Here is a 12,425-nt window from a genome sequence, read left to right as displayed (position 1 = left end):
AGCTTCTGAAACATGTGAAGCAGGGATGTCAGGACTTTATGTGGAGATATAGCTTCTGAAACATGTGAAGCAGGGATGTCAGGACTTTATTTGGAGATACAGCTTCTGAAACGTGAAGCAGGGATGTCAGGACTTTATGTGGAGATATAGCTTCTGAAACATGTGGAGCAGGGATGTCAGGACTTTATTTGGAGATACAGCTTCTGAAATATGTGAAGTAGGGATGCCCGGACTTTATTTAGAGATACAGCTTCTGAAACATGTGAAGCAGGGATGCCCGAACTTTATTTAGAGATGCTGCTTCTCAAACATGTGAAGCAGGGATGTCAGGACTTTATTTGGAGATACATCTTCTGAAACATGTGACGCAGGGATGTTAGGACTTTATTTAGAGATACTGCTTCTGAAACATGTGAAGCAGGGATGCCTGTACTTTATTTAGAGATGCTGCTTCTGAAACATGTGAAGCAGGGATGTCAGGTTGTCAGGTACCCCACAAGACTTACCTTTGCTTGTGAAGTAATTCCGCAGAGACGACAAGAGCGCCCGTCCGTGTACCAACCTGACCCCCCTTGGATAGGAAACTCAACAGGGATGAGATGGACACAAGGATGGGAGCCGATTAAGGACGTAGGGCGGTGGTATGGGAATGGAGCGTGCAGGGTATCCCGGGGTAGCTGGAAAACAAACAATAACAGGATTGGTAACCTAACCCCAGGCTATTCCAGACTATCCCTAAAACACACACAACTGTTCTCTTGCCGGGACTCACCAGTGCTTCTGTTTCCGGAATCCAGCGAGACTCTCCTACTAAAGGTGATTCAGCAGAAGCCCTAACTGTAACCAAATAATAGCGCTCCTGCACGGCTCCCCCAAAGTAAACAAGTAAAGCGCTCCTGCGCGGCTCCCCCAAAGTAAACAAGTAAAGCGCTCCTGCGCGGTAGTCCCAAAATAAACAAACAAAGCGCTCCTGCGCGGTATATCAAAACAAACAAACAAAGCGCTCCTGCGCGGTGTATCAAATAGCACGTAAAGCGCTCCTGCGCCGCTCTCCGAATACACAGTCAAGAACTCCTGCGCTGCTAACAAAACAAAGAAATGTGAGTAAGGCGCTCCTGCGCTGCTCACCCACAGAAACAAGTTCAACAACGCTGCTGCGCTGCTTCTTTGCCGATCGAAATGCTACAGCTGTAGCACTTCAGCAATGGTGCCAGAACGAGAGCGCTCCTGCGCGGGAACCCCCAACACCGTAAGTACCTTCGTGTTGGTAGCGGACAGAAACACTCCTCCGTCGCTGAAGCCTCGGAACTGGAATTCAAAGCACAGAGCCGGCGGGAAACGCGGAGATAAGGCGTTTACCCCGGAAGTGCTTCCAGGACCAGCCTGTGGCAGGAGAAGAACTAGACCGGGGCTCAGCTTCCAGCCGGAAGTGAGGATCCCGGCAATGTTGTGCGTGCTTCGTGGGATGTCGGGAAACGGCAATCGCCGAGAACCCGACAGAACCCCCTCCCAAAAGACTTCCCCCCCCCCCGAACCCCCCGGACCTAGAAGGGACAAGCAGGGCGAGGGCACAGGGGGTGACTGAGATGAAAAGCACGGATCAGAACGGGAGCATGGCGCACATGGGACAAGGGCTCCCAAGACCGCTCGTCCGGACCGTAACCCTTCCAGTCCACCAGATAGAAAAGCTTACCTCGCACCCGGCGAGACCCCAAGATGGCCCTGACCTCATATTCAACATGGCCCGCCACCACCACAGGAGAAGGAGGAGAGGGGATTGGGTTGTCAGAGCGGACCGCCCGCAGAAGGGACACATGGAATACAGGGTGAATCCGCATGTGTGATGGGAGCGAGAGCCTCATGGCCACAGGGTTAACCACCTTGTCGATGGCAAAGGGACCCACAAAACGGGGCAACAGTTTCTTGGGACCATGCACATTGATGTGCCGAATCGAAAGCCACACACTGTCACCCACTCTGTATTCAGGCTCCTTCTGTCTGTGGGCGTCCGCATGCGCCTTGTAGGCGTCCTTCGCCTTGGCCAACTCAAAGCGCGCCTGCTGCCATAGTCTATGTAGAGTCTCATGATAGGCGCGCACCGTAGGCAACTGGCTGTCCCGGGGGACTTCCCAAGCAGATGTGCGAGGGTGACGACCATGGAGACAAAAGAAGGGGGACATGCCAATGGCCGAATGCTTGCTGTTGTTGTATGCATATTCTGCTAACCATAGTACCGCAGACCATTCCTTCTCTACCATCAGCAACAGACATCGGAGATACTGCTCCATAGTGTGGTTTGTTCTCTCGGCCTGACCATCGGTCTGGGGATGGTACGCTGAGGATAAGCGCACGTCCATCTCGAGGAGTCTGCATACTTCTTTCCAGAAACGGGATACGAACTGCGAGCCCCTGTCCGTTATGACCACAGATGGAATGCCATGGAGGCGAACCACCTCGTGCACGAAAACCAGGGCCAGGTCCTTCGCCGTGGGTACTTTCAACAAGGGTACGAAGTGCGCCATTTTGGAGAGGTGGTCGACTATGGTGAGAACCGTGGTGTGTCCAGTCTTGGTGATGGGAAGGTCAACCACGAAGTCCATGGAGACGGTGTGCCAGGGAAACGGTGGCACCGGAATGGGACGCAGCAGACCAACCGACGGCTCAGAGCTGTTCTTGCCTAACAGACAGATGGTACAGTTCGTTACATGCGTTCTTGTGTCGGACACCAGTGTTGGCCACCAAAATTGTCTTTGTATTAGTTCAAGTGTCTTGTGATAGCCAGGATGACCGGCAAGGACATGATCATGGCACATACGGACTGCTTTTTGTTGACTTGGTACCCCAGGTAAGCACAACCGTTCCCCTTTGAACAGCAATCCGTCCACACAAGTCACCTCATCGCTGTCTGTGGCCAGGCCTATCGGATCGGACCGCTTCACGTCCCTCTTTACTTGAGCTAGGAAGTCTGTAGATGCTATAACGCCCTGGAAATGTTTTTCAGATATGATGGGAACCGGCTCGGGGTTTTCGGCAGGTTCGTCATGGTCGTCCAGCCGTGAGAGGGCATCGGCCTTGGCGTTGTCTTTTCCAGGTCGGAACGTGATCACGAAGTTATATTCGTTAAAGAATAAGGTCCATCGCAACTGTCGGGCTGTGAGGGCACGGGCTGAACGCAGGAACTGGAGGTTCCGATGGTCGGTGTAGATGGTCACTATGTGTTTGGCGTCCTTCAAGAAGTGGCGCCATTCCTCGAACGCCGTTTTGATGGCTAGCAGCTCCCGGTCAGACACAGTGTAGTTGCGTTCCGCTGGTTGTAATTTTTTGGAATAAAAAGCTACCGGATGTAGTTGTCCTGTGTCGGTGCTTCGTTGGGACAACACCCCTCCTATAGCGTCCTTCGAGGCGTCTGCTTCCACGATGAAAGGTTGCTCCGTGTCCGGATGCACCAGCACGGGGGCTATGGTGAAACGTCTTTTTAGTTCTTGGAAGGCCCTCTCAGCGTTCTGCTCCCACCCGAATGGCACACCTTTTCGCAACAAGCGTGTTATGGGAGCTACCAGTGCGGAGAAACCGGTGATGAACCTGCGGTAGTAGTTGGCAAAGCCTAGGAACCGCTGAACCCCTTTTACGGATTCCGGAGAAGGCCAAGACAAGATGGCTTCTACCTTTTTGTTGTCCATGTGGATACCTTCAGGTGTTATGATGTGTCCCAGGAACTCCACAGAGGTGACATGAAAGACGCTCTTCTCCAGTTTGACGTACAAACGATGTCTTCCTAGCTGTTGGAGGACAGAACGCACATGCTGCACGTGTTCAGCGATGTTACGGGAATAAATCAGGATATCGTCTATATAGACGATACAGAAGACATCTATAAAGTCCCTCAATACCTCGTCGATGAAGTACTGGAAAGCTGCGGGGGCGTTACAGAGTCCGAAAGGCATAACCTGGTATTCGAAGAGACCGAACTTCGTCCGGAACGCGGTCTTCCATTCGTCCCCCTTCCGGACTCTTACTAGATGGTAGGCACCCCGCAGGTCGAGTTTGGTATAAATGGAGGCGTCTTTTACTTGATCCAGTAGATTGGTGATCAAAGGCAGGGGGTACCGGTTTCTCACCGTGATGGCGTTCATCGCCCGAAAGTCAATGCAGGTCCTCAGATCACCTTCCTTCTTCGACACGAAGAAAAGAGGAGAGGAAACCGGAGACCTGGAATGGCGAATAAACCCGTTATCCAGGTACTCATCCAAATAGGATCGAAGGTGGATGTTCTCCTTTTCTGTGAGAGAATAAATTCTGCTGCATGGCAACGTGGAGCCAGGGATTAAATCTATGCGGCAGTCAAACGACCGGTGTGGTGGCAGGGTGTTGGCTCCTTTTTTATCGAACACCTCTGCCAGATCCTGATATTCCTCTGGTATGGTTGTGTGGGAAACCGACCCCATGCCATCAACGGGTAGTGATCTCGCCTGCACCGAGCGAGCCCCCAGACGATTGTCCCTCGTATAACAGGTCTCACAGCAGTATTCCGAATCCAGGTGAATTATTCTGGCCGCCCAATCGATTCGGGGATTGTGCTTCACCAACCACGGCAACCCCAATATAACCTTGAATTGCGGAGCGTCGATAACATCAAAACTGATGGACTCAGCATGTTGGTTGGCAAGAAGCATGGACATCTTTTCGGTTTGATGTCGGATTGGGCCAGAGGTCAAGTCCGTTCCATCAACAGCCTTGACTGCTTCGGGTTGTTCTTTTGCCACGGTTTGTATACCCAAGGCACTCGAATAACCGGTGTCAATGAAGCTGCCTGTCGCACCGGAATCCAGCATGGCGGTTACCAACCAGGTTCTGCCTGCCTGATTCTGTAAGGAGACTTCGATGCCTACATGATGACTGCCATCGAATACTGCGGGGATCACTGAAGTGTGATACGAAGAACCCAGAGGACGGATCCCCTTGTCTACTGGGTTGTCTCGTTTCCCATCTGATCGCCTTTTGTGATGGGCAACGCAAACGGCCGTCTGCCCCTTGATTTAGAGGGTTTCACTGGACACTCCCTGACGAAGTGTCCGCTTTTCCCACAATACAGACATTGGTTCTGCTTCCTTCTCTTTTCTCGCTCGTGAGCGGTCAACGGCCCTCGTATGCCCCCGATCTGCATGGGTTCTGACGCTTCACCCTGGGGGGAAGCTTCGTCCTTTGTTTTCTCAACGCTTTTTTCTCCAAAGGATAAGAACCGGTTTTCACTGCCCTTCCCTTTCTCGGTCTTTCTTTCCTGGAGACGAAAATTCATCTTCACCACCAAGTCGATGAAAGGACCTATTTCCTCAGGCGGGTCGGGTAACTGTGCGATGAGGTCCTTCAGGTCATCACGTAATCCTCGATAGAAGACTGACACCTTCTTGTCCTCTGGCCAATTAGCCTCGATGACCAGCCGGCTGAAACGGGTGATGTAATGCAGGAGATCTTGGTTGCCTTGTTTTAAGCCAAGCAACTCGTTATCTGCGGCCTGCACAAAGGTGTGGCGAGCGAACATCCGCCGCATGGCTTCTGTGAACGTCGGCAAGTGGTGGAGCATGGGATCGTCGTTTTCTACAAACGAAATGGACCACTGAGCGGCGTCACCTCCCATGTATGATAAGATGTAGGCGACCTTGGAGGCATCATCAGGAAAAGCCGTATTTCTGGCCATGAAATGTAGGTGACATTGATGGAGGAATATCCCATACTTGGTACTATCGCCGTAGAAGCGTTCCGGTGGTGCCAGTTGTACCTGATGAGGTGTTACGACTTGAATGGCGGAGCTCTGAGTGGGAGCTGCGGGGGCCCCCCCAAAGGTGAAGGTAGGCGGCCTCAACAGCCCTTCTTGTATGACTCTGGAACTAGGGGTAGTGCCCCAAGGACTGGAAACCCCGGATGCCATGTGACTCTGGATGGACGTTACATCATGGCGTAGACTAAGGTTCTCGGCTTGCATGGCAGCCAACATGACTGCTATGTCCTGCAAGGTGACTTCCGGGTCGCCCATGTCGTCTGGGTGGAATAGTAAACGTGGGCTTTGAATTCTGTCAGGTACCCCACAAGACTTACCTTTGCTTGTGAAGTAATTCCGCAGAGACGACAAGAGCGCCCGTCCGTGTACCAACCTGACCCCCCTTGGATAGGAAACTCAACAGGGATGAGATGGACACAAGGATGGGAGCCGATTAAGGACGTAGGGCGGTGGTATGGGAATGGAGCGTGCAGGGTATCCCGGGGTAGCTGGAAAACAAACAATAACAGGATTGGTAACCTAACCCCAGGCTATTCCAGACTATCCCTAAAACACACACAACTGTTCTCTTGCCGGGACTCACCAGTGCTTCTGTTTCCGGAATCCAGCGAGACTCTCCTACTAAAGGTGATTCAGCAGAAGCCCTAACTGTAACCAAATAATAGCGCTCCTGCACGGCTCCCCCAAAGTAAACAAGTAAAGCGCTCCTGCGCGGCTCCCCCAAAGTAAACAAGTAAAGCGCTCCTGCGCGGTAGTCCCAAAATAAACAAACAAAGCGCTCCTGCGCGGTATATCAAAACAAACAAACAAAGCGCTCCTGCGCGGTGTATCAAATAGCACGTAAAGCGCTCCTGCGCCGCTCTCCGAATACACAGTCAAGAACTCCTGCGCTGCTAACAAAACAAAGAAATGTGAGTAAGGCGCTCCTGCGCTGCTCACCCACAGAAACAAGTTCAACAACGCTGCTGCGCTGCTTCTTTGCCGATCGAAATGCTACAGCTGTAGCACTTCAGCAATGGTGCCAGAACGAGAGCGCTCCTGCGCGGGAACCCCCAACACCGTAAGTACCTTCGTGTTGGTAGCGGACAGAAACACTCCTCCGTCGCTGAAGCCTCGGAACTGGAATTCAAAGCACAGAGCCGGCGGGAAACGCGGAGATAAGGCGTTTACCCCGGAAGTGCTTCCAGGACCAGCCTGTGGCAGGAGAAGAACTAGACCGGGGCTCAGCTTCCAGCCGGAAGTGAGGATCCCGGCAATGTTGTGCGTGCTTCGTGGGATGTCGGGAAACGGCAATCGCCGAGAACCCGACACAGGTCTTTATTTGGAGATACATCTTCTGAAACATGTGAAGCAGGGATGCCTGTACTTTATTTAGAGATACTACTTCTGAAACATGTGAAGCAGGGATGTCAGGACTTTATGTGGAGATTTAGCTTCTGAAACATGTGAAGCAGGGATGACAGGACTTTATTTGGAGATACAGCTTCTGAAACATGTGAAGCAGGGATGTCAGGACTTTATTTGAAGATAAAGCTTCCGAAACATTTGAAAAAGCTTCTAAATGCACCTGAAAAGAAGCCAGAGGGACAATTAGGAGAATTCCTACGCCGTCTTTGTGGTGAGATATTCAGGTTTTGATTGTGTAGATGGACTTGGGCAGGTAAGTCCTAAACCATACTGCAGAGCTGAGTCACATTTTCCAGTAACATGATCAAGTCAGTATTTCTTCTTACGCTGGGAATGGTGAAAGGAATGGGATTTATGAATACTGTGGTCTTATTGTATGCATATTTTGAATTGGGCAGCGCCTCATGACAGCCTTGATCCCTTCCCATCACCTTGCTTTTTCATTGCCCCTTAGTATGATTGCAGGTGTGCTGACTTCATATGCATTTCACTATCCCGCTCTCTTTGGATAACGCTCGCTGCATTTCCTTAGCTTAAACATGTCCTACTTTATAAGGTGCTTTCACTAGTTCTATATCTGTATTCATTCCTTTCTTTGTTGTTTCATTCAACCGTGATATTGACAAAAATATTTTAAAAAGTACATTTTTATTATTAAATAAAAATATTTAATAGCAGTAACTTTCATTTAAAAATAATGTAACAATAATTGTTATTAACATAACATAATAACTATGCACTATTTTCATATATTTTGTGACATAGATCTATGTTTATTTATATTTGAACTGTTTAAAATAATTTAATTTAACTTAACTTTATTTCCCATGGGGTTTTATCTTAAGTCCCTACCTCCATTATTTTCGATGGGAGGGTGTTGCAGTACCAGTGGTTGGTCATGTGTAGTGCTGGACTTACTACAAGAGTGTACTTTTCTTCAAAAGTGTAAGTTACTACATATGTGCAGTTTGTGAATACCGAAAAGTGTAAACTTATTGAGCCTTTGTGGATCAGGCTCCCGGTGTTTCTGCTACTTCACCAAATTAACTGTGGTGAGTTTCCAATTTGCCACCCAACATGTAACGCAGGATTTCTGTGAGAGAAGATAAACCTCTGTTTTCTTTTTACTTATAGGTCCTCTTATTGCCACCACAGTCTATACATTAAAGTCTAATGAAAATGAAGAGATGTGCTTCACACTCAACCAGGACATGGAGAAAAGACGTGGAACATCTGTTTCCCCGAGCAGCAAGCGTACCAGAGGTTAGACCTACTGTATTCCCAAAGCTAGCACATCTTCATGCAGGGGCTCCAAGATGTGTACGCGCAGCCAAAGACACATTTTTTTATAGAGTTTTATATAGCGCGAACTAGACCTGAAGATATCAGAACCAATAAGAAGGGGGACCCCTGGAATAGGATAAGGCAGGTAAAACAGGGGAACTACAAGAAACCTAAATAGAAGGAAATTACCAGCCAACAAATTGATAATGGAACACGGCCCGGTGCAGGGTCCAAACAATTAATACTCACAACCAATAGGCAAACCAGGACAATCGGCAACTCAGAAAGGATGTCACTAGGTTTATTAAATCATTTTTTATTTTTTTTATACATATATAGATACAAAAATTTTTTTTCTCCCCTTTTGATGTATTGATTAACGGCAGAAGACAAATACGGATATTGAAAACATTACAAATTCATAAGAATGAAACTGGTAACAGTCCCACACAACTCCCTCAAGACAACACAATCATACTACTAAACATTCAGCAACAACATCATACATCAAATCACATCAATACACAAATAAAAACAATAGGTGATTGGATGAAAATTCTGCTTTTCAAATTCCCTGGATAGAATTTCAGCAGCCCAGTAGGCTTAAGAACGCCAGTGAATACAATTTCAGGAGCCCGGTGGGCTTAAAAACGCCAACGCGCGTTTCGGTGTCACGACCCAACGGGGGCTACACCTTCATCAGGGCGAGGGAGGGCATGTGAGGTGGGACAAACACGCCTAAGAACAAAAAAATTATATATAAATACATATGTATATATGTACAAGTTCAATTGCCCACAAAATGTTAGAATCAAATAACAAATAAACAATTACAAAATATGCATTTCTTCTACAGAGTATAGCTGAAATTTATGCTACGTCTAAATGGCATATAGGGATAAAAAATGGGGCCTATATTTATTATCTCAATTGTCACAAAGGTTTGCCATCGGTCAAGAGAAAAAGGATATAGGGTTATGAAAGATAACATTTAAAAATAGGAATAATGTGCAGAGACAAGGGAGAAAAAAACAAACATAAAGCATATATAAATATATATGCGTATTTTAAATAAAATAACATATATATAGGTGAGCATGCGTCCAACCATTGAGAATTGAGCAAAATTGAGAAAAATAGAGAAAAATTCTCCCAGAGGTGAAGCTGTTGCAAAAAGTACAAGGTACAAAGCACTAGATACGCGTCAGAAGATGAATGATCAAAGCCATAACGGAAAACATGTAAATCAACATAGCAACCTTATAGCCCATCAAAGAGAGGAGGAGGGAACTAAGAGACTCATTCCATAAGAAAAGGTTAAGGAGTGCTCAAAAAATGGAATGAGTCTCTTAGTTCCCTCCTCCTCTCTTTGATGGGCTATAAGGTTGCTATGTTGATTTACATGTTTTCTGTTATGGCTTTGATCATTCATCTTCTGACGCGTATCTAGTGCTTTGTACCTTGTGAGGCATAAAATGTTTGGCATACTGCACTGTAGCGAGCGAGCATAGCGAGCGAGCCCAAACAACCTAAGGGGGGTTCGGGGGCACGACGCCCCGTACCTGTCGAGAGAGACATCTTGGCCCAGGAGGCCTTTGACGGTAAACTCGTGGACTGAGCGTGTCATCGTCGCCACGCACCAGCATGCGCTCACGAGGAAGATGTGAACCTGTCAACGACATAGAACACTGCTGTCACTGTCAGTGTATGGCGTGTCCCTCAGAAACTACCCACGTAAGAAATTAGGATCAGTAGTAAACAATTCTGGGTCCACTTTGTAGTTTTTTGCTCTCACGGTGTTCAGGCAACAAACACATCTAATTCCAATTGCAACACATCTGTTCACAGAGAATACACTCCAGCCTGATTTTGTAACCTGAATTCTGTTTGGGTTTCTCCTTTTCCTATCACCACCATGGCTCACTTAACAAATTCCTGCCATTCTTTGGGGTACAGAATGCATTCCTTGAAGTTTAGTTCTAACTTTTCCAAGTGCTAAAGTTCAGGGTTAAAACAAGCCCCTCACCCCGGTGCCCCAATGCCCGTTCACCTTGCGAAAGAATGCTGTTTGTGCCTCTTGGTGCCCTCCTATGTTCTGAACCCGGCGATCATCTGCATCCCAGCCTTCTGTTTTGATGAATGAAAATAGACCCGGTGCAGCTAACATTAGCCTCTGCTCATAATTCACAGAGCAGCGCCGGAGCCTGTTCTCGAAGCCCGCTTCTTTTCAAGTGCGCCTCTTTGCCACGGCTCAGCAGATTCTCTGCCTTGGTGCCTCCGTTATCCCCGGGCTGCAGTGCTATGCGAATCCATTTCACAATGGCGGCTTTGGGAGGAGGGCAGCTGGGTGGGGGGGTGTGCATTTGCAGATCATGTACAGGTCTGCTCTTCTCTTGTTTCAGTGCCAATGGCTCTTTGTCCTGGACGACTCCGCTTTGTCAAATTTCACTTAAAATCATTGGCTTCCTCCTTTTTACCCCCCACAGGATCATGGTTTAATTTCTACCTGCAAAGCAGTTTGCTCCACGATCTCAGCTACCAGTGTATGATCAAAAGGAGCTGCTGCATATTATCTTGGAGTAAAATAGTGACGATGTGTTAATGTTTTCAGATTGTAAAAGGACAGGGCCTGAGACATGAATTCCTTTTTTTGTGAAATAATTTGTGTTTGTTGGGACGGACATGTCTCCTGCCACTAGCTGGAAGTGTCTAGAGCTCCTGAGCTGGCAGGCCCCTAGCCACCTATTCTAGGTCTTGGAAGTTTGCTGTGACCCTGCTCTGTCCTCCCCTCCCATCCAAATGCTCCTGGGTGCAAATGATGGATTTTTAATCATGTTTTCCTCGCTTAACTGAATTGTGCGATCCTCGGCAAGAAGACGTTTCCCGGTGGCCTGGTCCCCCTTATCTGGTCAAAAGTTCCCTGTATGCATTCATTCATTTATTCACCAAGCAGCCTTTTGCTGTGAGTGGTTTGTGACGCCGTGAACATACTTCAGTACAAAACGTTAACATAGCTTTTTGATAAACTTTAAATCAGATGGAAGACGAGTTTAAAAACATAAAAAGCTGAACTCCTGGTTGTTGACACAGCGCAGTGAGTTTATGAGCACACCGCACAGACGAACATTTAACTATGAAAATCGCATGGTGGTGGTGGAATAGAGGCCAATCTCTGCTCAGCATTTCGACCCCCATGCGACTAAAATGCAGTCGCGGCTCGTGGGGAAGGGGGTGTCGCGGGGGGGTTGCGGGGAGGGGAGGTCGCGGGGGGAGGTGTCACGGGTGGGGTGAAGCAGGGGGGAGGTTTAAAATAAATTTTAAATCCTACCTACCTGACCAGGTCCGCGCCGCCTTGGGTCCACTCCACTGGTTGGCGCCTACATTCAGGAACAGCCGCATCACTGCTGGTAAGTGAGTGGCAACCCCCTCTCAGCCAATCCTGGCACTGCCAGCAGTGCCAGCATTCACATAGAGCAGGGTTCCTCTCCGCCGGCCTGCCCATTAGGAGACCGAGGTTTGAGCCTTTGCTCAACCCTCACTCTCCTAATGGGCATGTGCCAGCCACAGAAGACACAAGTGCGCATGACTGGGCACGGCGGAAAAATTTGCCTACCTTCCCCAGTCATGCGCACTTGTGCATTGTGCTGCTGCATGCCCCTGGTGACGGTCTGACAATCATGTCAGTCAACATGATGCCGGACCGCTCACCCCCTTCAGACTCTGTGAAGGGGGAGGGCGGTCCGACGTCATGCTGACTGACATGATTGTCAGTTCTTCCTCGGCCTGTCCTCAACGCCCTTTCGGCTGCATGAGCTTGGGGGTCAGGGTGTTTTCACCCTGCCCCATTTTGTGCCATTTTCATTAACTTTCAGGATGTGGGGACCATGTCTCCACGTCTTTTAATGACAGCAGCAACATTTCCCTCTGATGTTGTGGCCAGCTCATGGCATCCAGCTTC

General features: G+C 48.6%; 1 protein-coding gene across 1 annotated transcript in view; it reads left to right on the top strand.

The window, feature by feature from the left end:
- Positions 1–12,425, top strand: part of LOC146813475 (uncharacterized) — a 267,150-nt gene that overhangs the window by 21,524 nt on the left and 233,201 nt on the right. The window contains 1 exon segment of the mRNA XM_085615433.1: positions 8,318–8,446. Within this exon segment, the coding sequence (XP_085471559.1) occupies positions 8,318–8,446 (129 nt within the window).

Source organism: Triturus cristatus, chromosome 7 (genome assembly GCF_964204655.1).
Source record: "Triturus cristatus chromosome 7, aTriCri1.1, whole genome shotgun sequence".
Classification (NCBI taxonomy): Eukaryota; Metazoa; Chordata; class Amphibia; order Caudata; family Salamandridae; genus Triturus; species Triturus cristatus.
Note: the sequence above shows the minus strand (reverse complement) of the source record. Positions and strands in the feature narration are given on the sequence as shown.